This window comes from Gavialis gangeticus, unplaced genomic scaffold, assembly GCF_001723915.1.
Source record: "Gavialis gangeticus isolate Ggan-Ray unplaced genomic scaffold, GavGan_comp1, whole genome shotgun sequence".
NCBI classification, from domain to species: Eukaryota; Metazoa; Chordata; order Crocodylia; family Gavialidae; genus Gavialis; species Gavialis gangeticus.
Window position 1 is genome coordinate 9,348,381 of NW_017729034.1, and position 27,767 is coordinate 9,376,147.

Sequence of the window (27,767 nt, forward strand, 5' to 3'; positions counted from 1 at the left end):
GAGGGTAGGTTTAGGCTAGACATCAGGAGGCGCTACTTCACTGTCAGGGCAGCTAGGATCTGGAACCAACTTTCAAGAGAAGTGGTGCTGGCTCCTACCCTGGGGGTCTTTAAGAGGAGGCTGGATGAACACCTGGCCGGGATCCTTTGACCCCAGTACTGTTTCCTGCCATGGCAGGGGGTTGGACTTGATGATCTGCTCAGGTCCCTTCCGACCCTACCAACTATCAAACTATGAGACAACTGACAGTGGGTGGTCTTGCCTGTATCTGCTTCACTGTCTTGCTTGTCCTTGACCACTTGCAATAGCCAGGAGCTACTGATGGTAACTCCCCAATGATTAAGAGAACACTTCCAGGCTTGGTGCACTCCTTTGTAGTTATTTAAGAGCTCAGCTCACCTCATTTTTATTTAACACTAAGGGTTCAGCTTAAGACAAAGAGATTGGCTATTGAAGTCCTGTAGGCCATCCCCACAGGACTGAGTGCCTGTCATATCACCCAAGCCATGGAGTTTGGTCTAGTCAGTGATTCAGTAGTGTGCCTGCTACTGGGAAATACAACAGTTTGCAAATGCTTTCAAACACAATTAGGGGGAAGATGGGGGAAAGTGTATTTGCTGGTTTCAGAGCTCGTGTTCCTCTTCTGAAGCTTTCTCTGTAACTCTGAGGACTGAAAACTCTGTTTTTAAAATGAAATCTGTGGTTCTCATCTCATTCTCACTGTATAAGGGAATTACTATAGCTGTGCTGGTCTCATGCACCAGAACAGGCCCAAGAACCAGATCCAGCTTGCAGACCAACTCCATACCACTCATCTGGCCTTCAGGGCCAAAGAGTTGGGCACCATTGCTCTAGTAGCTGCTTCTTGTCAGTTGTACAACCAGCCCAACTCAGAACACCAGTTATACTGCCCAGACCTCTGTGAACCTGACACGTCTGGTCACTTTCACCATGGGTGGATGTAGATTTTTGAAAAGAGGGGAGCAGATGGTGAGGTGCATCATCACATATAAAACAACACACATTTTTCTCCAGGTAAATATAAACTAGAAGCCTTACTAATATTCTAAGGGCCTAGGACTGCATAACTTAGTTTAAGACTGAAGCAAAAAAATAGCAGCAGCAGCAGCTATCCCTCGATGTGAGGATGATGTCTGCCAGGGGGGATTAGTGGTGAGATTTAAGGTAGCTGAGGAGTCCAATCTGTGCTTTGCGAGTTTTCCCAGACATGACAAGTGATGCTGTAGAAGTGGAGGGGAGCACAGCTGTTGGCCAGGATGTTGCGTGCTTTCCTTCCTCCTTTGCTGTTTCTCGGCTTCCTGAGGAAGACAGTTCTCTTTGAGATTGGCTGTAGCTTGATGTATGGTGCAGCACCACTGAGACCTGTTACCAGCCAGCACTTCCCAATTTGTAGGTTGATGCCACCCTTCTTAAGATATGCTTTCAGGGTGTCCTTGTAGCACTTCCTCTGTCCTCCATGGGTCCTCTTAACATGACTCAGTCAAGAAAAGAGGACTTGCTTCGGGAGATGAGTGTCAGCCACCCATACACAATGGCCAGATCAGCAGAGTTGATGTTTTACGATCTTTGCCTCAATGCTAGTTATGTTATCTGCACAGAGGATGCTGGCATTGGTGCATATACCTTCACTGGAATGAGTTAAAAACAATCTGCAGGGCTGTGAAATAGGAGCATCATTACCAGGAGCAGGTAACAGAGAGTAGCATTGAAGACCAAAGGATAGCTTGACAAGTGGAACATCAAGACCATTAAAAAGAAGAGAAGGTTGTTAACACCTGTGGAACAAAGAATGTAGAATGAGCCATAAAGTCAATTGACTTAGACAGAGCTGCCTGACCAGAAATGCTGCTGCCGCTCCCAGGTGGTTGGTTTTAAACTTTGGGTGGAACAGGAATCAAAAGGCGGATGGGTGCAAGTGCATCCCACTGGAGCCACCTCTGAGTTTCATACTCACTGTTCAGCAGATGACTGTGAAACTGATAGGAAAAAAAATGTCAGTTTTATGCTGCCTCACATCCCAACAGTCCTATTCTTCTGCAGCCTGCCAGATGAGAGTTGAGGATCCTGGGAAGCATGCTTCATGTGAGGAACACGGCATTTCAGTGTTTCTGAAATGGAATTTTGCACTATTTTGGTTCTCTGCAGTTTCACATTTTTTACCTTTTGGTGAAAATGGGGGAAAAATTGAAATCTCTAGTCTTTTTCCAGGGTATGCAAACTGGTTGTTGCCTCACTCTCCTCACTTTCCACTAAAGGATCAGCTATGGCCCATGGATGGAGACCGAATACTAGACTTGCTGTACTTCCAGGTCTGACACAAAATGATATATGCTATGTTTAGTTTGCGAGAAGCAAGATTTGTGAAATGACATAATATGATACCTTTTATTAGACCAGCAGAGGATTAGACAAGCTTTTGGACACAAAATGCCCTTCCTAAGGTATAGGAAAAAGTTGTAACAGCCTAAGCTAAACAGCAGTTAGAAGGATTGGTGTTGCTTACCATCATGATATTAATGAATGTAATCACTTAAAATGAGAAGGGGGTTACAAGAAAGGAAGGAATAGTTGCTATAGTTAAACTTAATTATATAAAGGAATGAGACCAGTTTAGGGGGAAGAGAGCTATTATCACCTGTAGATCAAGGGGAAGTCAGTATAGGGACCAGGTACATTATAATGAGTCAACAAACCACTGCCTGTGTTAAGTTCAGAGATCTGTGTTAAGAAAAATGATGAATTGTGGTTTCCAGACTTGCCTTCCGAAGGTATCCTATAGGTTACCTCTGAGGGCAAAGACTGTGAGGTCAGAGATAGAACAGTGATTTTGTTAAAATCAGCCACTGGTGATTGAGTTTGTGCCCTTTATTATTTTTCTGTGAGGGTTCATTCTGGAACATGGTGGTGGCTTAGTTTCTGCCGCAGTTTTTATTGTGGCATTTGATGCATTGAATAGGGTGTTTCATGTTTTTTGAGAGGCATATACAGGATCCACATAATCTGATGGTTTTGCTGTAGGAGTGTTGATTGTGGTGGCAGTGGAGATGCATTGGCAGGTCTTGCATTGTTGTTTGCATTTAGCTAATATCTCTCCCAGCTATAAAGTTGGTCCAATAAAAGACATGACCTCACCTCATAAATCTGACTTCCTCATACTCCCTGGACCATCACAGCTACAGCAACACTTCCTAAACAGTATTTAATTTGAGAAGGTCTTTGATCACTGATTAATTTCACATGACACGCAGATCCCAGGCTGGTGCACTTACGTTTTTGCATGTGTGCACATATGTGTATGTGAACAGGTAGGTACAGAGGTAGATTAATGTCTGTATTGGATAGAGACAGAAAGAAATAATAAGCAAAGTAAACACTGAAAGAGTTAATCAGGCTGTTAAGTATTGATCTGTAAGGAACAGGAACAAGAGAAACATTTCAATTGGACAGCTGTTTATGATTTTGATGCTGTCACAATGAATTAGTAGCTCTAATAAAAAGCTTTCCATTTCCTTCTAAGCTACTGTAGGTCACTGTCACTGAAACAACACTTTGACCAAGTCTGTTTGGGTTGGTTTTTTTAAATAAAACAGGCAAAATGTCCAGATCTTTCACTCCAAATTTACTGATCAAGCACACAGTTCTTATACAAGCCCACCTGACATGGGGAAAGGTTCAAACTAAAGTTGTGCAATCATTGCTAAATGTACAGTAATGACTTCGCAGAACATTGCAAAGAATCCCAAACGTTTGTTAGGGACAGTTCAGGCAGGGCAGACCCTGCTTTGATCAAGAGGGATAGAACTAGATAACCGCCTGAGGGTCTGAGGGTCTAATTTTTAGCAAGTTTCCCTTCCTAACACACAGATCACTTCTTGCCTTCCGAGAAGTGTGACAGGTCTTCAACCATGTGTATCAACAGTACACAACAATTAAGGACAGGACAAGAAGATAACTGTGTCTTCAATCTACAGGGATGACTGATATAGGTAAGCTAATTACACACGGTGAAATTTAGCCAACACACCAGAGCTGACGCCCCTAATTTTGCAAAAAGTGCTGTGTCATCTTTAGTGATGCTTACATACTTAGTGGTATGCGTCCTTTGTGAGGCAGCACCTTCAACTGCAATGCCCCACTCATTAGGTTTACTCATGATGACACCAACTCACATGGAAAAACACTATCCAGGAAATTCAAGCAGCACTATCTGCAGCACTCATATTTCTTGAAGGTCTCCTACTTGAGCACCCATGAAACTCACCGGTGGCTCTGTTTAGACAGTGGGAGGAGATGGGGGAGGGCATGGTATGATGGCTAGCCCCACTGTAAACTCACCTGTTGACTGTGCTTGCTTTGGTGGTCAGTGGTAAGCAATGCTGTTCCTGGATTAGCAGGTGACCTTTTGAGGGCTGCAAAAGTGGAGCTGTGCTGTGGCATAGCTGCAGAAAGATGCTTTGGTCTCAGGTAAAGCCTGATCTACCATTACAGTAGAGCCCCTGATACTGCAAAGCCATAGGCGTCCCCATTTCTGAACCAATGATGTGTGATATGACTTAGTAGCAGCATAATATCTTCTTTAGAGTCAGACTGATGGATGTGTTATTCCCAGGAGAAGGAGCTCTCACACAACCATGGTGAAGTGTGCATCTCATGTGCACTAAGATAGAAAGCAATTCACATAGGGAACATTTAGACTGAACAGGAAACATATCCTGATAGAGAGATCTGTTAGATGGAAGAGGCAAAGGAAGCAGTGGATACCTCATTGCTTGGGATATTTAAAACCAGTGAGTCTAGCCCTAGACAGTAGTATATAGGACCTGATCCTTCTGTGCCAGAGTCATGGGCTAGATCTGATCGACTAGGTATTTCCTACATATAACTTCTCAAACTCTTAAATGTTGGGCTCTAGCCTGAGGCCTGGTTGCTGAGACCTTCAGCAGTTGCACTGGCCCGTTCCTCACTGCGATGTTCCGTTATCAGCCCTCCGTACTGAGCAACCAGGGAGCAGAGCGAGGACTTGCTCCCTCATGGAGGGGTTGGACGTGTGTCCCAAGCTGATACAGTCTTCGAAAGGGGTCTGGACTGTGATCCACACAGATAATATACCTAGTCAGGGTAAATAACCAACAGTCAGGGTTTAGCAAGCTTTCTAGTGAGAAACAAATCCTAAGCATTTATAGGGAAAGGTATGCAACAGGAGTGGGCTGGGTGGCATTGCTTTCTTCGCTGCCATTGGTATTGAGAAAACTTTTTGCTTAAGGTGCAAAACAAACCAATAGATTGCTGGCCCCTTGCCATGTCTTTGTGAAGCCCGTGTCTTCTCGGTGTTACCAGCAGCACTAGGAAAACCTTTGCCTGGGAGTTTCTGCTTACAATACTGCCAGCTCATCACTCTCCTATACCTGATTATTCTGATCTCTGCTAGTGCTGTTGTAGTCTGGTTCTTTCTTCCATCCCAGGGCTTTTTCCCTCTTTGATATTATTTTCAACTGCTAATGTGATGAGGATTAAAGCCACATTGAGATGTGGGTTTCTTTCTTTCTTTCAAGATGGCGGCAGCCAAGTGAAGCCCCTCTGAGCTCCTGCAGCTCAGGTCTCTTCTGTGCGTTCCCCCTCCACTCCCTGCCCCCCGTTCCTCTCCCCACTCCCCCAAACCTTGCCTCTTGCCAGCCTGTCCTTGGGGACCCCCTCTCTGCCCCTTTCCCCCCGCTTTCTGAGTTTTTTCCCCTGGGCTCTGGCAGCCTCGTTTGCCTCTGCCCCTCCCCCACCCCTGCCTGCGCTCTCCCTTTGATTCCTGCTGCCTCCCTCCTCCAGAGCCCCTTACTTCGGTCTCTGCCATGGCCTCTTGCCTTAGGGCTTGCCTACAGCCCCTTCAGGGTTGCTCTGCCCCCCCAGGGCCGATTTTGGAGCTGTTTCAGCCCCCTCCCAGTCTCCAGCTTCAGTCTGAGGCTTTCTTTTTCTTTTTTTCCCCCGTAGCAGCCTCTGTGGGAGAGTTAACCCTCTCCTGCCCGGGATGGCTGCCAGCAGCCAGGGCACGTGGCACAGGGATGTCTCTGCGGACCTTCCCCTCAGCCATGGCCTGTGGGTGCACACCCCTTTGCACGTCAGGGTGGAGGACTACACCGGAGCTCTGGCAGACCTGCTGGGACGCCGCAGTGTCCAGTACGCCTCCCAGGTAAACTTAGTGCCCATCGTGTATTTGAGCTCTCCCAGCCTGGTGAGGGAGGTGTGTGCGGTGGGCCTGGAAATCTCGGGGGTCTACCACTCAGTTAGGCCCCTGGAGACTGGCAGTGCAGGTGGTGGCTTCCAACCTGCCACACCTTCCCACAGCTGCCAGACTGAGACCTCACCAAAGTGCTCGAGCGCTATGGTGTCCTTACCAGCCCTTGGCGTAGGGTGACCATGGGAAGCAGGGACCCCAAGCTCAGGCACGTCCTGTCCTTTCGGAGGCAGGCGTTCATGCCCCTCACGGGTGGCACCCAGAAACTGCCTCTCTCCATGACCTTCGTGTTGGATGGGAGGCCGTATATGGTGTACTTCTCCCAGGGCGGGAATTCATGCTGCCACTGCGGCGGCAGCTCCCACCTGGCTACCCAGTGCCCACTAGGGCAGTCAGCCAGGGCACCGGCTGCTGCACCGGCACAGGGGGATGGCATGTCTACCTCTGATGTGGGAACTTCATCAAAAGGTAGGGTTGGGGTATCCTCCAAGCCCCACTTCCACCCCTGCTCCATCGGCGGGGATTGACCCCTCTGGTGTTGACATGCCACCCAGGGGGAGGCCTGGGATGTCCTCCCAGGCTTCTCCCACCCCTGTCATGGCTGATGCCCCGCCCGGTGGAGGGGCTGGGGAGTCCTCCCAGTCCCTCCCTGTCCCAGTTCCGCCCCGGGTGGCTAGCGTCTCAGGCGCTGGGGCCCCGTCATGTGGAGCAATGGAGACCTCCCCTCCACCTCCCTCCACCCCTGCCTCAGTCGAGGCAGTGGACCCGGAGGTGGCGAACCCCAAGCAACCCAGCCCACCCCCTTCAGGGGAGGTGCCAGCTGCTCCCAAAAAAGCTAAGAACAAGAGGCAAAAAGGAGCTTCTAAAGGAGTTCCTGCCCCTTTGGAGCCTGCCTCTGACAGCACCAGGAAAAATGTAGCCAGGGAACCTGACCCCATCCTGCCTGCCCCCTGGAAACCCCGCCACCTCAGGCCATGACTGAGGTTGTCCTAGCAATGTCTGGCAACTCTTGCGACTTGTGAGTCGCAAGGCAGAGAGAGAGTGCCTGCCTCCCTAGCATCAGGCACAAGAGACAACAGAGGGTCCTGCCACCCCCCCACCCGCTCCCCTGCCCACCGAGGCCGATGAGGAAGAGATGGAGTGCCTACCCTCCAAATGCCGCAACCGGCTCCAGGAGCGAGATGACATTTGCCCCCCAAAGCGGATGGGGATCGATCTCCTGGAGACGGTCCTCGACCCAGATACTGAGGGGGCCTGTTGGGAGCCTGGCCATTGAGGGCACTTTCATTGGTCTCACTGGGAGGTCCCCTCCCAGAGTACAACCCCGCCGGTTCTTGGTCGGCAACATCCAGCTCCTGCTGGAGAGCCCCCCTGGGTGGCCCCCAACTATGGAGGTCTCCTCAACCTCTTAGACCAGACCAAGGGCCACAGGAATGTGACAGAGAGTATCCAGCAATGGTGCCCGGACCCTCTGCAGTTTGTCCATGCTGCTAGTGATGCAGCGAGGCTCATGCGCCAGGACCCGGGCACATGTCAACATGCTTTCAGGCTTGAGAAGCTGGTGACCTGGGTGAGGGAGGTGTGGGGCCGAGGTGGGCCTGCAGAGTAGGGTAGGGCAAGGATAGGCCTTCCCCTGTCTCTGTGGTTTTTTGCCCGGCTCTGCCACCTTCTCTCCTATCGGTACCCTGCCTACCCTTCCTCTCTACTCTCCTGCTCATGGCAGTTACCACCATTGCCTCGCTAAATACCAACGGCTGCAGAGAAACAGTGAAGTGGACGGCTGTCCTGGAGGGCTTGCAGCAAAAGCAGCTGGTGATCGCCTTCCTCCAGGAGACGCACAGTGACGTGCATGTTCAAGCTGACTGGCACACTGCCTGGAGAGGCCGCTTATTTCTGAGCCATGGTACCAGCCATGGCTGCTGACCGTCCACATCATCCTGGCACACCAGCGCTTGTTCCTCGTCAATGTCTATGCACCCACCGATGGGAGAGAGAGGGTAGCCTTCCTAGAGACCCTGGGCGACCTCCTGTGTGACGCCAACGAAAACGATGACCTGCTCCTCATGGGCGAGGATTTCAATTGCACCGTCGACGCGGCTCTGGCCTTGTCCGGTTTAGCAGCACACCTGCCTTCAGCCCGCAAGCTGTGGACCATGCTGGAGGCGGCAGATCTCTTCGACACCTGGCGGGTCCTCCACACTAATGTGTGCCAGTACACCTGGGCAAAGATAAGTGCCAGTGGGATTGCCATGGCCCGCCTTGAGCACCTTTATATTGCCCAGCACCACCTGCCATTACTACGCAGCAGCCACATCATCCCATCGGGCCTTTTGGACCACACCCCGCTCTGCTGCGAACTGAGCCTGCCTGGCAGAGCACGCACGCAGGCCCCTTACTGGTGCCTCAACATCAGCCTGCTACAGGACACCCACTTCAGGGACTGCTTTGCCCACCTCTGGAGGAGCTGGGAAGCTGCGCAAGCAGACTACCCCTCCTGGCGGCTGTGGTGGGACATGGTGAAGACCCAGATTCAGGCATTCTGCCAGCAGTATTCCCAGCTGGCGGCAAGCGAGATCTGCTGCTGCACCCAGGAGCTGGAGGAGGACATGGCGGAGCTTGACGCAGCCCTGCTCTGTGCAGGCAATGACATGGCACTCCTCGAGAGCCTCTGGTCCTGCAAGAAATGCCTGTGGGAGCTGGCAGGGGGTGTGGACCGCAGTGTGCAGGTTCATGCTTGCTGCCAGGAGCTGGCGGAGGCAGACTCCCCAGCTGGCTTCTTCTTTGGCCTGGAGAGGCGGTGGTCTGCAGCAAAGATGTTGGACCATCTCAAACCCCAGAGGGATGGCTGCTCATGGACCCAAGCGAGGTGCGGGGGCATGCCGTCGCCTTCTATCAGGACTTGTTTGCAGCTGATCCCATTTGTCCGGATGCCGCTCAGCAGCTGCATAAGGACCTGCCGCGCCTCGACGCTTCACAGGTCGAGGCCCTGGAGCATGAACTCTCCCTGGAAGAACTCAAGGCTGGTGTGGGGGCACTTGCCTTGGGCAGGGCCCCAGACCTTGATGGACTGCCCGTGAAATTTTACAAAGCCTTCTGGCCTCTCCTTGGGGCCAGCCTCCTCCGTGTTTTCCGCAAGAGCCTCACTGAAGGGACCCTGTCGACCAGCCGCCACCGGGCAGTGCTCACCTTGCTGCCCAAGAAGGGGGACCTCAGCTGCCTTAAGAACGGGTGGCCCATCTCCTTTCTGTGCGCTGACTATAAGATCCTGGCGAAGGTGCTGGCGAACCATCTCCGCACAATCATGGCCTCCGTCATCAGGCTGGAGCAGAGCTACTGTGTCCCAGGCAGGACCATCCAGGACAACCTGTTTCTGCTGCATGACCTGCTCATGGCTGCAGAGCTTTTTGGCCTGGACGTCAGCTTGGTCTCCCTGGACCAGGAGAAGGCCTTCGATCACGTCAACCACCGGTACCTGCTCAGCACCCTTGAAGCTTTTGGCTTTGGGCCTCTTTCCATCGAGGCGCTCCGGGTCCTGTACCACAGTGCCTCCAGCCTGCTCAAGGTGAACGGTGTGCTGTGCTCCCCGTTCCCGGTGCATCACAGCATACACCAGGGCTGCCCCCTCTTGGGCATACTGTACGCACTGGCCATCGAACCGCTGCTGCATGCTCTGCTATGTCACTTGTCTGGCTTAGCCCTGCCACTGGCACTGGCACCGGGCCCAACCACCGGCTCCCCAATCTGGCTGACGGCATACGCGGACAACGTGACAGTCTTCCTGGGCAGCCAGGAGAATGTGCAGGCCCTGGTGGACTGCCAACGCACCTACGAACTCGCTGCATCGGCCCCCATCAACTGAGGCAAGAGTGACACGCTCCCACTTGGGACGTGGACCAGCAAGCCACCTCCGAAGCTGCCAGAAGTCCTCACCTGGCACCGGGAAGGCCTCAAAGCCCTGGGAGTGTTCCTGGGGCCGCCGGCCTTTGCAGCCCGCAACTGGGAGGACATGGCAGAGGGAGTGGAGACCCGCCTGCGGCGCTGGCGCTGGCGCTTGCCCGCCTTCTCCTACTGCAGCCGGGTCCTCATCACCAACAACCTGGTGGCGGCGACCCTGTGGCACTGCTGCGCTGTGCTGGACCCTCTGCTGGAGCTACTCGAGAAACTGCAGTGGCTCCTAGTGGACTTCCTATGGGACGGACGCCACTGGCTCCCACGAGCTGCCCTTTACCTGCCCACCACCGAGGGGGGCCAGGGCCTGATCAACCTGGCCAGCAGGGTGGCTGCCTACTGCCTGCAAGCCCTCCAGCAGCTCCTGTATGCCGAGGACCACCTCCCATGGCAGCAGCTGGCGTGCCAGTTCCTGCACCGAGTGAGAGGCCTTAGCTTTGACTGGGAGCTCTTTATGCTGGACCTCACCTTCCTGAACGGGGCGGTCCTTCCCCCGTTCTACCGCAGCATGGTGCGGGCCTGGCGGGCTGCCTTCCATCTCTGTCCCTAAGCCAGGCACCTGCGTTTCCTGCAAGTGCTTCAGGAGCCCCTGGTCCACAACCCAGCCCTGCAGCATGTCGTGCCAAGTCTGGCCTCCCTAAGCCTTGTGGCTGCTCTCATCGAGGCGCACACCACCCACCTGGGGCACCTCCTGGACCCTGCTCAGTCGGGCTGGCTGTCACCCGAGGCCCTGGCTGCCCAGATGGCACTGCGCTCTGTCTGCACTGTGGGCCGGCTTCTGTAGGTTGTTAAAGCCACCCTCCCAACGGAAGCAGCGACCGCCCTAGAAGGCTATCTCCAGGCTCACCAGGCCCTCCCCACCACAGACGCCACAGGTGATGACTTCCCACCACTGCTGGTCATCCCAGCAGTGGCCAGTGAGCTGGCTGACTGGCCCAACACACTGCTCAGGCTCCCTGTGCCCCCCAGCAGCAATATGGGCTGCCCCTTTGGCACACTGCCCTGGAAGGGACTCTACGCGTGGGTGGTGCGCACCCGGCATGCCCAGGTGCTGGCCGGCTGCCCTGACACTGTGTGGTGGCAGCACCTGGCGTGGCCTGGGACCCCAGCATGATGCACACTGTACAAGGTGCCCACCGCCAAGAAGACCGGCGACCTCCAGTGGAGGTTGGTGTATGGCATCCTGGCAACTGGCACCATTGTGCACCACCTGGACCCGGTGGCCTCGGTGGCCTGCTGCTTCTGCCCAGGGGTGCTGGAAGAGGACGTTTTCCATGCCTTCAGTGACTGCCCCCGGCTGTGGCCATGCTTTGCCGCCCTCAGGGTGCTGCTTCGGGCACTGGGCCGGGACTTCTCAGAGGACACTTGCATCTACTTCCTGTACTGGGCGGCCGAGCAGGCCGCAGTCAGCCTGGCCAACTTCCTGGTGGGCCAGGCCAAGATGGCCACCCTGAAGAGCTGGCAAAACCAGCTCATTGGGACTGGGATGCATGATGACCAGCATGCTCTTCTGCCTGCTGGTGCGGGCCCGCTTCTCACTTGAATTCAAGCATGGAGACCTCCAGCGGATGGTGTCCACCTTTGAGGAACGCTGGGCCATCAAGGGGGCACTGTGCTGAGTCGAGGTGGGACGCCTGCTCCTTGCCCTGTGACGCCACCAGCTCCTCAAGGTGCGGAGGCGCACCCAGCGAGCCAAGACCTTGGGCTTTGTCCAGGCGGGCCGACCCCTCATGTCCTGAGGCCCCCCGTAGGCATCCCTGCTGGCAGAACTGTATATATGTAAATACTTCTTTTGTTCTTTGTGTTTCTGTTTTATTGTCTAGAGTGTGAGGGCAGGCCTTGTAGACCATGAGCCCAGGCATTGTCCTCGAGGCCCAGATCCTCGAACCAACCTGTACATGATGTTGACTGCCCCACATTTGTCACCCTCCCTGGAATAAATGTCTTTAAGAGTCAAAAGTCTGTCCTGCCCAGGGCAGGGAGTTGGACTTGATGATCTACAAGGTCCCTTCCGACCCTGCTTCTATGAATCTGGCTCACAGCAAGTCCCTCAGCCCTGCCGGGTCCAGGTGCAGCTGGTCCCCCACCCAGGGCATGTGGCGGGGTGGGGGTGGCACGGTAGCCAGACTCTGCTTCCTGGCAGCTTTAGCAGCAGTGGCTCCTTCCAGCTGCTGCCACTGCATAACCCAGCCCCACTACCCAGGCACCCTGCCCCATCCACCTTGCACTAACTGTCAGGGGAGGGTGGGCTCATGCAGGCAGGGCAGTGACCACGCAGAGCCGGGGCCAGGGCTGGGGCCAAGCCACAATCGGCTGCCTGGATGTCTCTGTGACAGGTGCCAGTTCAGTGGGCAGGGATGTGCAGGGAGCAGATCCTGGCTCTGCCCTGTGTCTGGGCCCCAGCCCCACACTATCACCACCGCCTGCAATTTTCACACCCAGGCTCTGCTCCCTGCCCACCCATGGCCCCATCTCATTCACCCAACCAAGCGCACCCTGCCCACGGGGGTCCCAGACCGGTCTTCATGGAGACCCTGGGGCCAAGGCCGGGATCACCAGGTGGTGAGAGCGCAGGGCTGGGGCCCAGGGCACAGCCACGATCTGCTCCCACATCTAGTGATATACCACTTAGGGTATTTTGATGAGCTGTTGCTGGAGGGTGGGGAGGGGGGCAATGAGGGTGCAGACCCACTCTGCAACAGCTCACCAAAACACCCTAAGTGGCCTTCCAGCCCAAATAATTGCCCACCCCTGCTATAGCAGAAGTGCTCATGGAACAGCCTGTCGGATTCCAACAAATCTGCAAATTCTACTAAATACCTTGTTACAAAAGGAGCCTCCTCTCTAGCCAGTTTTCTCAACTCTCTGACCTCCAAGTCTCTGGGCCTTCTCTGCCTAGAGTTCTCCTCCATCTGTCTGACTCTCCCTCTTTCACATATTTGGTGATCATAAGTTTCTTTTGCTTGGCTTCTGTAACATGTTGATCCTTGCAGGGAGCCTGCCTACAACAAACGGCAAAACTTGCTGGCAAGAAACAAATCCTTTCCCTCTGCAGGAGCTGTTGAAACTCCTGTGCTTGCTGTATTTATACTGCCAAGATCAGAAGCTCTCCCTTTATTGTGCATGGTGTTTCCTGCCTGTTCACACAGCAGCACATGATTCCACAACAGACACAACCGAATCAACTGGGATTTGGTTCTCGGAAAACCCTTTCCCCTGATTTTTCTGTTTGCCGGGTGGCATTCACAAGCATTAAGCAAATGACCAGGCAGCAACAGGTAGTGACTTCAGCAGGACCTGGGAGTCAGCAAATCTAGCTTGGACACTGCCTTGTTTGGACAAATTGCTTCTCCTTTCTTAGGCTTCTTTGTCCATCTGTTACATGAGGATACTCAATTATTTAGCTGTTAGTGTATTACCGTGTTCTACTTCTGGGATAAGTGCATAATTTGTCTAACACCAAGGCCAGGTCAAAGGTTAGGTGGGTGGCAAAGTCTCACACAAGAAAGTGCCTTGGCTGACCCAGAGGACAGTTTGATTTTAGACTACAAGCTCCTGGAGTTAGTGGGCCTATCTTCTGATGGGTTTTGTACAGTATTGAGTGCACAATCAATACATAACCAGGATAAAACAACACTAATATTAACAGTATTGTGGTAGTACTCAGGACCCAATCAGGATTTCAGCCCTTCTTTGCCAAGGCATTGTGAAAATATGAGTATACAAAAGAGGACTTGGTGAAGACTGAATGGGGGTTATGACTATTTTTGCTCTAAAGTGGGTCCCATTGATCCTTCCTGACCAGGGGCATTTTGCAGCCTGGAAGCACATCTCTGTAGGACACTGCCCCTCCCTCCCCTGGGATGACATACCCTTTTTGCAAAAGCCACCAAGCTTTGTTGGGTCGATAGAACCCAATCAGTTGTTTTCTCTTCGATTGATGCATGGTGAGTTTGTTATCTGGCAGCTAACAAGAGGCAGTTTTCTATCTGTTTACTATAAAGAAAGCAAAGCAAACTGCCGGCTGGGGACAGGCGGCTGAACGTTTACTGTCAATACAGCTGGAGAAAGAAAGGCGATATAAGGAACAAGGAGCAGAGGCTGTGGACTGCAGCCCACATGAGTGATCTGAGTATAAAAATGCCAGAAGAGATAGCAAAAGAAAGTGGGTGGATGGAAATCTACTAGGGAGCACTTCCCTGTGCTTGGAAAGGGCTGATATATGATCTAGCTAAGCGATAAGACACATAAAGTATTTTGGCAGACAGATGATAATGCTGGAAAGCTTTCTATGCCCAGCAAGGTTTGAAAAGTGCTTCAGACTCAACCGAAAGACAAGGCAGTATTTGGGATTTTTCTAGATATGCCTCTATGTAGGAATTGCTATTTGAAAATAATAGCAGTAATCACAGAGTTTGTAAACAATGGCTGGATGGGGTTTTCTTAGTGAGTTGTGAATGACTGTTGTAAAGCAGAGCAAGAAAGAACAGGCATCCTTCCTAGTTTGTCTCCCCTCTTCTTCATCCACAGAGGATGTAGGTGTCTGGGAGCCACAAGACAAGAAGGGCAGCAGGCAGAAAGGCACAAGTGGTTCTGAAACAGCCCCAGCCAGTCAAGAGAGGGAGGGCTATGACAAGGAAGGAAAGACAGAAGGACATCTTACCATGAAGCAGTTCACGGATGAAGATGTACAGTATTACCTCCAGACCAAGGTAAGACTTTGCACCTGTGTCTTTTCTTTGCCTCCAGAACCAGGGATGATCTGGAAATGTCCAGAGCTCAAGGACAGGATGCTTTCCTGAGCCCTTGAATCTTGGGATAAGATTGGCCTGCATTCATGGGACAAGGATTTGAAATAAGGGTATCCAGTGCTTTGGGTTCTGAACAACATACGAGAGGTTGATACAGTGGCTTATTAGCTTTTCCCTGACTTGTCATCTGGTTCCTCTTCCAAAGATGACTTGGGGTTTAAGCTCTAAAATGTAGACTTTAAGATGTGATTACAGCTAAGAAATCTTCTAGGGTCTTATTCTATCCATTGAAAGGTCCTGCCTTAACAGGAGCAGGACAAAAAAAAATAGCTGCTGTGATTGCCCCTAGGTAAGACAGTGTCTATGTTTAGGAAATAGTGGGGAGGTGGATACAGTAAAACTGACCAATCCTTTCCATGAACTTTGGATACTTCTCTAAACTAAAACCAGCTTACTTTCTGAAACTGGCCCAGCATTGGTGCTAGATAAGTAAATTAGCATTGGCTTTATCAGCACAGCCAGGCAAGAACCAGACTTTCTGTTTCATGGGGTATTAAAAAACAAAACAAACCCTCCCCCCAAGCCCCAGAAGACCAAAACAAAAAACAAAAAAAAGGAAAACGAATCTAATGAAATTATATTCCAAAATAAAAGTTATCTGGGGTAAATCATAATTTTTCCTCACAAAAGCAAAAAATTTCTTTCCAATTTTAACTTTATTTCATAAAATTTGATATAATCATTAATTATTTGGACAATGGGATTGAGTGCACAGTTAGCAAATTTACAGATGACACAAAGCTGGGTGGAGACTTTCTGGCAGCTAGGTTTGGGATCTAAGATTACCTTAATAAATTGGAAAAATGATCTGAAATTAATTAAATGAAAGTCAATAAGGACAAGTCAAATGCAAAGTCTTGCATTTAGGATGGAAAAAGTCACATGCACAAATACAGACTGGGGAATGACTAGCTAGGCTGAAGTGCTACAAAAAGGGATCTGGGGGTTAAAGTGGACCATACACTGAGCAAACAGTGAGCTTTTGTTGCAAAAAAAAAACAGGAAAAGAAAAGAAAAGCTAATAGCATACTGGACTCTTATTAACAGGAGTGTTGCTTGCAAGGTAAAGGATGTGATTTTTTTCCTTCTACTCAGCACTGGTGAGGCCTCATCTGGAGTACTGTGTCCAGTTTTGGGCACTGCACTTCAAAAAAGACATGAACAAATTGGAAAAGAGTCCAGCAAAGAGCAAAAAGAGACAAATATTAGACATCCAGGAGATGAGATTTATGAGAAAAGGTTTGAAGACCTGGGCTTATTTATTCTGAAAAAGAGAAGACACAGGGGCAATTTGATGACAGTCTTCAAATACCTGAGGGGTGGTTATAAAGAGAATGGTGATAGACAGCTCTCTGTGGCTGCAGGGGACAGGACAAGGGGTAAAGGTCTTTTAGATTACAGTAAGATAAATTTAGGTTTGAATATTAGAAGGGACTTTCTCACTGTGACAGTGGGTAAGCATTGGAATAGATTACCTAAAGAGGTTGTGGAATCTCTATCCTTGGAAGTTTTTAAGAATAGATTAAACAAACATTTATCTAGGATGGTTTAAAGGGCTTGGACTAGATGATCTCCTGAGGTCCATCCCAGCCCTAATTTTCTATAATTCTAGAACACAGGAAAAATAGAAATGTCATTTTCAAATGGAAATCTGAAACCTTCTGTTGTGAAATGGTGGAAACATTTCAACCTCCTAGAAACCCTTTGGTGTTTGCCTTCCCTAACTGGTTGTTTTTTCAACACTGACATTCTTATGAAATGTTTCACTTCAAATTAATTGACATTTTCTGATGGAAAAATGCTCTGTTGAAAAATTTCCAGCTAGAGCTATTGATCAGTACTTCCCTATGTGTAGATGAATGATTGAGGAGGCAGAGGGAACAGTATTGCACAAAGACTAATGACATTGTATTGCCTTATTGCCTGCAATGGATACAAAGAAACAGAATTGGATTTCGTTAAACAAGGTTCAGAACCATCAGCAATTGCAGTCCCATTGGAATATTTCCATCTTCCAGCAGGTTCCCTTTTGCAATAACTCAATGGCTCTGATGGGTTCTTGTCTTCTATTTATTCTTAAGTCATAGGTCTTCCCCTCAGGCAAGGCAGCCAATAGCCAGCCAGCCACCAGCTGTGCCTTCAAGCTGCTGCCTGATTTTCCTAAGTTAGATTCACTCCAGTATCTGATTCATGGTCTGATTTGTCTGATGCCTTGATCCTTAAGATCCTGCCTTTCTCCACTTATGCAGTGAAGAGAAAGCCCAAGCAAACATTGGACAGAGGCCTAGCTCAAACTTGCTCCGGGATCTCAAACCACCCCCTTCCTTTGATATTCAACATACTTATGATAATATTATCATTATTATACATATTATAGTGTATTCATTATAACATATCATATAAATATTATAATAGTATATATCTATATAAAAGCAGCTTTTCAGTACAGTATCTATAACCTTAGAGATATCAGGGGAAAGCCTGTTCTCAACCAAACTTCTATCCTGGTACTAAAAACTCCAAAGATTCTGGTACCTGGGGCTTGCTACTACTTCTAGATGTAGTAAAAGCTTGCATGGCACTGGAGAGGGAAGATTCATTCACAAAGTGCTATTACTCTACAAAGATGTTTATAGTGTGATCAAATAGTACAAATAGTATCAAGCCACATTTCTGGCATCCTTGTGTTGCTTGTTCTCTCAGCCTCGTCTCAAGGAGATAAATATAGGCAGCAGTGTGTGCTTTTTGATAAAGATGAGCTTTTTTTAATTATTTGTTGGTTTGGTACCAATTGCTATGTATACATTAAAGAAATACACCTTCCACTTGAAGAGGAAGGTGGTGAGGTTAGTTCCTGACGAAGTCTATTCTATGCTGCTGGATCAGCCCCTGAAAAGCTCTTTATCCCATCCAGACAACCTTTACCCTTAGTTTAAGAGTGACGTGCAGGAATCAGTATAGTATGGAGTCTCCTAAGTGCTGAGGTTTCATTCCCTGATGTGTATGAGTAGGTGGTAGTGGTGGTTCATGTGCGGTAAAGAATGAACAGAGCTGCCTGTCACTGGTGCTCAAATCCGTTCTGTCTGACCTGGTCGGTGAGTTGCTTCATGCAGATGAAAAAGACCTTTAATGAAAGGTGATAGAGTAGCATTGGTTGGCACAGCAGGCTGGGAATTTGGAGACCTGATTATATTCTTGCCTCAGCTGGTAACTCACTGCAGCTTAGGGCATATCCACACTGCAGCTTATCCAGAGCTAGCTTCATATGAGCTGGTTTGGATGCCAATAGCAGAGTAACTGTGGAGGCACAGAGTTCAGCATAGGCTGTAAATCCACTTGAGATGCTGAGTAAATACTTGGGTGGTTAGTTGGTTAAAGAGATGTAGTTAGCCATGTTAGTTGGTGCCAAGCTCTTTGCTGCCACTATTATTAGAGTGTGAGAAAGCTGTTTTAAAGCTAGCTTGCATAGATCCACATAAAAGGTAGCCACAGTGGTCAGTATAGTGTAAACAGATCATATCTCCCCATCTCTGAAATGGAGGCAATGGTAATTTCCTATCTCTATTGAAGCACTCTGTTCTTTGTAGCCAACTTGTTATTTCAGTTCTCTAAGTGGTTTGATTGGGGTTTTAGCTGTAGGTTGTGGTTGGGTTTCATTTTCTCCCAGCTAGCTCCATTGATTCTACTTACCAGTTTTTGGGTTTCTTTTCTGCTGTTCCATCCAGCTAGGAAGTATTTGACTGGATGATAAAAAACAAGCCAATCAGAACTTGCAGCCAAAAGCTCAGCCAAAATGGGTGAGGCACTGGGGGATGCAAGGAGGCTTGCTATGGACAACACTTCTCCATTGTCCTGCATAAGGATACTTGGACAGAGGAGTAATTAGCCACCTATTACTTAGTTTATTTAGCAGTGTTGATGACCTATTTTCAGAACAGTTTGGCTTGGAGGAGCCTCCATCCCATTATGGTAAATGTATAAGGAGCCTTTTTAGAATATGGAAATGTTCTTCACTAGGTGTGATCCTTGCATGTTTCTCCTGTTAAACCTTGAATAGTTGCCTCTTCCAGGACTTTTGTGTAATCCCCATGTGATCTTTGCAATTTTGATCACGTGGGAAGTTCCTGATTTAAGCTTGTTCTTTATCTAGTTTTTCCATTTTACACCTCAGTCCCTCACAGGCCAGGTTCCACTGAAACTCTTAGGCTAAGTACAGACAGTCAAAAAGCCAGAGGCTGAACTGATTCATTCTTTGCAGGTTAGTCTAAGCTGTGTAGATTGAACCGATAAGCAAGTGAACAGACGTTTACTTTTGATTCTAGAAATGTAGCCACATGCCTGCAGTGGCCCAGGGCAGAAGCCAGGGGATGCTAGAGCATGCCTTCCTGCTCTTCTAGAGCAGGCAGCTTGGGCCAAGGTTAGCCTGTGAGCTCCCCTGTGAGGGGGTCTTTACAGGGGAGGTGCAAAGCAACCTGGGATGCTGGGGGACTGTGAGTTAACTTGAATCTGGAGAGGATCTGGGATAGAAGTACAGTAAACCGATTTAATCTAAATCAGTTAAGTCTGATACTATATCCAACCAGGTTTATCTTAAACTGGTTTCAGCCATTTTGAAAGCAGCTTATATGCATTGAACTTCTCTTGTGTTACAGATTTGAACCAGTTTTTGATCATTTATGCTGGTTTATGTGTAATTTCTGTCCCTAGCCTTAATGATGACTGATGAGCGGATACTACCTGAACAGAACACATATGCAGCAAGGCAAGCTCTTTCCAGGGGATCTCATAGTTCCAAGTGAGATTAGCCAAGGAAGAAAACTCATAATCCTATAGAAGTGAAATCTCTTCTGTCTCCAGGATACAAAGCCAATAAATGCTTTTTAACATTGCTAAGGACTGAGCATGTTGTCCCCAGCACAGAATATTTTTTACCACATCAGGCTACAAGGAGACATCTCGTTTGAGGTGATCCTGACTGTCTTGGGTTTTGACCCAGATACAAACAGGAGCACCACAGTCATTTACACAGATAGCCCTTCTGAACTGCATGGCTGTTCCTCTGCCAGTAGTTGCCAAGCAAGAGCACACAGCCTGAATGGCCTGTCCCTGGAATAAACAGCAATTACTCTACAGACAACATGGATGTGTGTGGAAAAGAGCAGACGGGGCTCTACCAATTCAGGCTAGCCAGAGCTCATAGTCACCATATAGGATCAGCTGGCACTTGTCAGGAAGAAAACCAGAAATGTTTTTCCCTTAAATTTTTGTATACATGTAGGTGCACACACATGCACGCACATGTCAAGATGCCCCATGTTTGTTGGGTCTACTCAGGTAATCTCTTGGGTGGAGCTGGAGCTTATTTGTAACCAGCTGTTATGTGACGTGACTTCCTTGGTATCAACAGGTGGAACAGCGACACCTCCTGGTGTCCAAAACAGTGGATGAAGTGCAGATGATGATCCAGCAGCTGACCACGGAAGTTAGCTGCAGGGACATACGATTCCAGCCCATCTCCAACTCTGGCATTCACAATGAGAATTTTAAGGTAAGGGTGAGAGGTGAGGTTCTACATTATTTGAGAAGATGCGCACATCCATGCTGTCTATTAGTTCCTTAAGTACTCTGAGCTATGTTCTTTCAGACACTGAGTCGGATAGGAAAAAAATGTTCCCATTCCCAGAAAATGTTTGAGTTATTGAAAATCTTTCACATTTTGAATTGGGAAGGAACACTGAAATACCCCAAGATTGTTGCAAAGCAATAATCCAGAATAAATTCAGCTATGTGAAACAAAATATTTATTTTTTGATAATTTCCATACGTTTTGATGTGATTTTGAATGTTTTTATTTTTCACAATATTGTAAGTGACCTTAAATTTCTAGCAAAAAACCCTTTTGAACTGTAAAAAAGAAACCTTTTTATTTTGAAAATATCAAAATGTGACATTCTAGTAATTTTGCAAGTTTTCTCTAAAACTTTTTGAATACAGGAAATTATCAAAGTCAAACCTCTATAAAATTGGTTTTCACAAATGGGCAAATGGGAATATATTTCATTGGAAAAAAATCCCTATCATATCCATCCAGCAACCATTCAGTTCAATTTTTTAAAGGTTTTTATCAAATAAAATCTCATCTGCATCTGGTGACCAGATGCTTCAGCCTGGCTAGGATTTTTTCTTTATAAAAAGGCCTTACTTTCATTCCCATGTCCAGTATTCATACTGTTTAAGTCACGTGACTGCCAGTGAGAGTTCTTCAAGATTTCTTATATAGGTATAGAAGTAAAGGTTATTTACATAAAAAACCAAAACAGAAAATGGAAGAGAGTAACTGCCTCTTACTGTGATCATAAGGAGACTATTCACCCAAAATGATCATCAGAAAATAACAGTCTAGCAGCTACATCTTTTATGTAAAAATCCCACCCACTTTTTCAGAATGGCCAAACAAACAGTTTCTGCCCAGGTCAAGGCTGGTGTAGGGTGAGATTTAAGTAGGTCTAAAACCTCTTACTTTATACATCACTGGTTCAGACACAGCTGAACTAAGTCACTGTCCTCTGACAGCTGTTTGATGGGTCCTAGAAAACAGGTCAGTTTCTAGATAAAAGATTAAAAAATGATAGAAGACAAAAACCATTCACCCAGTTGTCAGCATGTGGGCAGCCAAGGTCCAACCAGCTGTAGAGATGGGTCTCTTTGTAGGGCAGAGGTGGCTAGTTCTGGGTAAGGTGGGGTGTATAAGATGTATAGGGAAAGCAGAGTTTGTCTCTCCAGAATCGCCAACATGGACCCTCCCAGCACAACATATGAGCATTAGACTTAGTCACTGGGAATGACAGCTGTGTAATTTATTCTTCACCATTAGGTTCAGAAGAAACTCCTAATGCTTTCTGAGCTACCTGTCCGACACGTGCTTTCTCTGTTCTCTGCACTTCTTATCTTACTCTTTGCTTCTCTCAGGATCAGCCCGCTTTAATGGCCAAATGGTCAACACTGCTTCGGGGAAAACGCTCACTCCACCGATCCATTCAGGTACAAAAGCCTACCATAGCCTCCTCCAAATACTGCCATGCCTGCTTTGGCCTTTCCCACCCCTTCTCTCCATACCCCACATCCCTCACCCTTTGTGCCAGTCCCCCTGTGGCCATTCTGTCTTCCCTGCAAGGGGTTTCTGTACATGTTCAGAGCACAAGGCCCTCCTTTCTAACCTATGACTTCCTTCGTGCTAGACTGAGGTGCCCAACTTAGAGATGCTTTGCATTTTGGCAGGAACCCAAGGACTGAGCTGCATCTAATTTGCATAACCTGGTATGGACTGTTCTTAACAGATGGGTCACAGACCACAGGTCCCAGCATCCAATGCTCTTTTTTGGCTCCAAGGATTCAGACAAATTAGCACATGTGTAGCAGGGCACCAAGGTGCCTGCTACTTGGAGAGCCGGAGTAATGGCTCAGGTGCCAGTTGCTAGGGGCAACCAGAGGGAGCTAAGGACACACACCTGTCTGGTCAGCTGACTGAAAGGGGCAGGGCCTGGCTCCAATATAAATCACAGGCCAAAGGCCGGGAGTGGGGGGCTGGTGGTCAAGGAGGAAGGAGCTCGGCCCTGAACGAGTGAAAGGGAAAGGCCTGGATGGGCGAGCAGCTAGGGACACGAGTGAGAGATGGAACACCTGTGGTGTGGTTTGGAGGATGTCTTAGCCATGAGGCATAGATTTGTATTATAGCCGGGGGGCTTGTGTTTGGTTGTTGTTACACCAGAGGATTGGGAGAGGCTATAAGGGGATGGAGGAGGCCTCATAGGGGGACCACGTCAGAGGGTGGACCCCAGCCCCAGAGAGAGGGGCAGCACTGCTGAGAAGCCCCAGAGAGAGTGGGCAGCTAAAGGAAGAAGCCCCGAAAAGGGGGCAGTAACCATGAAGCTCCAGCACAGGGAGCAGCGACCGTTAAGCCACAAGGGTGCAACAGAGGGAGTGTGCCTCTCAGACTGCCAGAAAAGGGCAGTGCAGGGAGGGTGCTGACCCAGAGCATCAGCAAGGGTGCAGCAGAGGGGGAGGTGCCGTCTCCGAGCACCAGGAAAAGGCACAGTATTGGGACAGGGCTGACTCCGAGTACCTCAGAAGGCAGGACAAGCAAGGTCGTGGAGAACCTGAGCGCCAGTGAGGCTCGGGGTGGGCAAGAAGCCCCAGACAGTGGGTAGCGGGAAGCCCAGAGAATGGGCAGTGAGAAGCTGGGGTTCTGCAGTGCAGCTACAATCAGCATGTGCCACCACACCCAGCATACAGTGGCCAGGGGCAGGCATCAGCTGGCTCAGGCCCCAGGGTCAAGCCCAGGGTCTAAAGGTCAGCCAGGGATGGCTAAAGAGCTGTCCCTGTCCCATGGCTTGAGGGCCTCCCAGCCATGTGGCTTTGGCCCCTGGCAAGAGGCTGGCCCTGTGCTGGTCTGGCTGATTAGGAGCAAATTTGCTCCTGATCAGCATCTACAAGTGCATACAAGTGTAAATACAAATAGTAGATTTACTGCACATTAGCCTATTTTGCTATGCAGTAGCTCAGTGGACAGTTACATACTGATGCTTCACTTTACTGTGCAGTAAAGCATCTCACGTAGAAGTGCCCCCTGTTTCTGTTTCCCCATCTGTAAAGAACAGCTAGTATTCCCCCAACCACACAAAGAGGGATGAAAGGTTTCTTTTACTAAAAGAAAAACTTTTTCTTTTAAATCTTTAAAGAATGTAGAGCTCCTAGGATGAAAGAGATTAGAGAATGCACATCAATATCAATTGGATATTACATCTAATAATCTCTAGGTATATCCCTATTCATTATACTAAGGTAATAATTTGCATTGCTTTTGCCTTCCATTGCTGGATTTCAAAATCTGGTCTCTCTCTCCTTTGTCTGCTGAGCTAGTTATCCCATCTTGTGCAATTACCCGTCAAGTCTTGGAAACCATGAAATGTGAGGTGGGAAGGATGGAGATTGCAGTAATAAGCTAGCCAGTGTATGTTCAGATTCCATTCTGGTAGAATTGCCCATGACCCTCACCTTGGCTTGCTTCTAATGACAACTCTCTCTTTCTAGAAGTAGTCTCACAAGCTGCTCCAGGGAACCATGACATAGACTCGCATACAGACCCGCCTGCGGTGGGACCTGCCTGCTCTGAGCTGCTTCCATTGCACTTCGGCTTTTCCCCTCCATGTTAGCATGTTTCTCTTGTCAGGGTGGTTAATCTGCCCTCAATTCCTCTATCAATCTCTCTGAACTCTTCCAGGTCTTAACACCTAGCCAGTTCCTCATGACTGTCCCACTGCGTGGCCTGACTGGGTACAAGGAGCGCCAGGTGCGGCGCTGGCGGTATTACACTGTGCAAGGAGAAAAGCTCCTCTCCTCAGTGCGGAACCCAGAGGAGCTGCACCAGTGGCTGGAGGTGGAGCAGTTTTCAAAGAGCCTCCAGCAGTGGCACGACACAGATATGAACTTCGAAGGTGATCTTGTTCCAGCCAAAGTCCTTGCTGTCTTCCGGGACCTGGTGGAGAAGTCGATTATAACCTGTGATCTCTCCAGTGAGTGTAGTGAGACATGAAGGGAATTGGACTATTAGCACTAATGCAGAAGATTGCTGCTGCTGCTGGCCCTAGGCAGCAGTGGCAGCCTCCTGCCATCCGGTGCACAGATCTGGGGGCCCACACCACTGGAAGGAGTCCAGCAATGCTGGGAGGGCAGGTTGAGCTCTGTGGGGCTGGTGGAGCCAGTCGGAGTGCAGCCCTGGCTCTCCCTGCCTTCTGCTGCCAGGCTGCACTCCGACTGGCTCTGCAGCCCCATGGAGCTTAGCCAGGTGGCTGGAGGTGGAGCGTGGCCCTGGGTCTCCCCACCTCCTGCCACCGGGCTGCTTCAAAACTCAAAACATTTCGAAATTTTCAAAAAGTTTTGAGTGCCCTCATTTTGTTTCAAAGTGGTTTCAAAGCTTTTTGTTTCACTTCCATTTTGCTGTTTCGAGCTTGAAATATGTCAAAACAGCTTCAAAACAAAACACTCAGCAAAATTTCGCACAGCCCTAGTAACAGAGCAATTCTGTTGCAAAAAACTCAGACCACAACATGGTAGTTTTTGCCACTGTGGATTCCTATTTGAAATCTCTGGGTTTAACTTGTGAATCATGTGTAGATGTTTGCATACCTAACAGTGCTAATATTATGCAACACCCCAAAGTACTCTTAAAAGAATCTTGTGGAATCACTGCCGTAAGAATTCAACCACCTTTTTTTGCTGTGAATTTACAGGAAGTAAGTTGTCTTTCTGCTAGCCCAGGAAGGATATACCTGGACTAGCCAGAAGGATATTGTGAAAGGGATGGAGCATTGGATCCAAACTTAGAAGAGACTATCCCTAGAGAAGCCTGAGCTGTCCATATTCTTCCAGGTGGCAACACTTCTTTTGGGCAAAATCCTGCTCTTTATTTTTGTTATTTACTTTAATTCTTTAGACAAATAGAATCATAGAACTAGAAAGAACCTCAAGGGTTATCTAGTGATGTACAGGATTCCATGGTCCTAACACATCCCAGAAAGATGCTGATCCAGCCTTTTTTCAGAAACCTTCAAGGAAGGAAATTCCACACCTTTCCTGGCAGCTTGTTTCACTGTCTTGCTGATTCTACAGTTAGAAATTTTTTTTCTAGGATTTAATTCAAATATTGGCTTCTCCTCTGTACCCAGGATGCTCTCAACCTAATTCTAGGTAATGTTACATGGTGTCACTCCCACCCACAATGCTACAAGCACCTTCAAAGCCGCTGTTGATATCCCAACCTTCCCTGCAAAATGAATGGAGGAGGTAATCATTGATAGGATGTAGTTTGTGTGTTAAACCCTCCTTTAGAGCTATGGCATTCACAAGTTGGTATCTTGTGGGATGCTACCTTATTAATAGTCAACATGCTTAGTTTTTAGAATCCTGAAAACATTTTATAGACTTCAGTTAATTAATGCACAACATAACTTGAGGTGGGCAAATATTTCCTTTTTCTCAGCTGGGTTAACTGAGGCACAGAGCTTGTGCCTTTTCCTAAACCAGGGGTGGGCTGGATTCAGCCCACCAACTGATGGTATCCAACTTGTGGGTGGGTGGCTGCAAACTCATGAGAGCTGGCCTGTGGGCAGCCAGTGGCTCCGGCTGCTGCATGGTGTTGGACAGGCAGGGCTGTTTCCGTCATGCTGGGCAGGTGGGCAGGACTGCTTCCACCCATTGCTGATGTGGTGGCGTTGACTGTGGACCTTGGTGAATGCCCTGAGCTCTACCTGGAACCTGCTGGCTGTGTCCATAGCTGATGCCGGCACCCAGCCAGGGCTGGTTCTGCCATGTCAGGGGGTGCTGGTGAATGCTGAGGACACAGCCAGCAGTTTCTGGGTCAGGTGGGGCTTGCAGCATGCTGCAGCTTCAGGAGGCATGGGGGTGGGGAGGGAGGAGACAGAGAGGTGTCGCTATTGAGAGAACCCCAAAAATCATTAAGTGGCCCTCCAGCCAAAATACCCACCTCTGTTCTAAACCAAAGCGAGACCAGGCTGCCTCTCTTCAAAGGATTTTGTCCAGAATGACATTCCATCATAGGACCGCAAATGCAGAAAGGCCATTTTCCCTCCCCAACTTAAACTCTAGATTTTCATCTTTGCAACATAATGGAAAGACTTCTTAAAATCTAGCTCATTTAGCAACTTGTTTTTCTAGAAAATTGTGATTACTATTGAGAAGGAGAGTGATGAAATGCAAATTCAGCACCACCAAACAGTTGCTGTGACTTGGCAGAAAAGTCAAATGTACTGACCTCTTTTTGGCTCACCTGTTTTAGTCACATGGAAGGCATCATGTCAAGGAAAAAGTCTGATATTCTTTAAAGCAGGCTCCCAAGCTGCTGATCCATGCACCACTGGCTTATGGTCCATGCTTATGCTTATGGAAGAAATGTTTGGTCATAGGATGCTGACCTGTCCTTCTTGCAGCCTGCTGAGGGGAGATCGGCATATGGTAGAAAAGAAGAAATAATGTTAAAACAGTGAGATTATTTTGCTTCAAACAGGACAAACTCCTCTCCTACCAAAGACAGCTAATGTTGCTGACACACTTCCCTGATATCACTGTAGCCTCTTTGCTGGCATGGTAGTAAATTTAGGGCCTTTGCAGTGTCTCATTTGATTGAAAATTTGGTGTCATGACGTTGCTGTATTTCCATGCATGCTTTATTTATTTACTTGTGTGCACCAGTCTCATATCTTTAGCAAGGTCACAAAAATAACAGCAGAGCTGCACTTGAGCTATTCCACTGGCAGCAACCCCAACTGAAATGCCACCGTTGATCCCTGTAGATGCCTGTAGATCCCTGTAGATGTCCCTTCTTTCCTTCCCTTTGCCTCACACCACAATGGTTCTGGGACCAACCCCCCATCCTCTTGTCCCGAAATCACCAACCCTTGGCCATGTGGAGCTCCTTCTTTCCAAGACCTAGCAGTGGCTGGTTCAAACAGACTTGAGGATCAGCCCTTTTTGGGGGGCTGCTTTGCAACACCAAGACATCTCAGACTGCTGGAGATGACTTGTATGCAAGTGCCCATCCAGACATATGAGTGCACCTAACTTGTGAGCTACTCATTAGGGTAGCAGCAAGGAGCTTAGTCACCACTGAGAAAATATGCCCTGTCCACCCAATCCATCTCTAGAGCATCAAGCCCAAAAATGAGGCAGTGAGGATGGGGGGGGGGGGA

The 27,767-nt window shown here is 48.8% G+C and overlaps 1 protein-coding gene across 1 annotated transcript in view; it reads left to right on the plus strand.

Annotated features, from left to right (window-relative positions):
* Positions 1-27,767, plus strand: part of MAB21L3 (mab-21 like 3) — a 59,675-nt gene that overhangs the window by 26,732 nt on the left and 5,176 nt on the right. Inside the window, exons 2-4 of the mRNA XM_019527266.1 lie at positions 14,723-14,904; positions 20,411-20,551; positions 24,284-24,575. Coding sequence (XP_019382811.1) covers positions 14,723-14,904; positions 20,411-20,551; positions 24,284-24,575 — 615 coding nt within the window. The remainder of the gene's footprint in view (positions 1-14,722; positions 14,905-20,410; positions 20,552-24,283; positions 24,576-27,767) is intronic.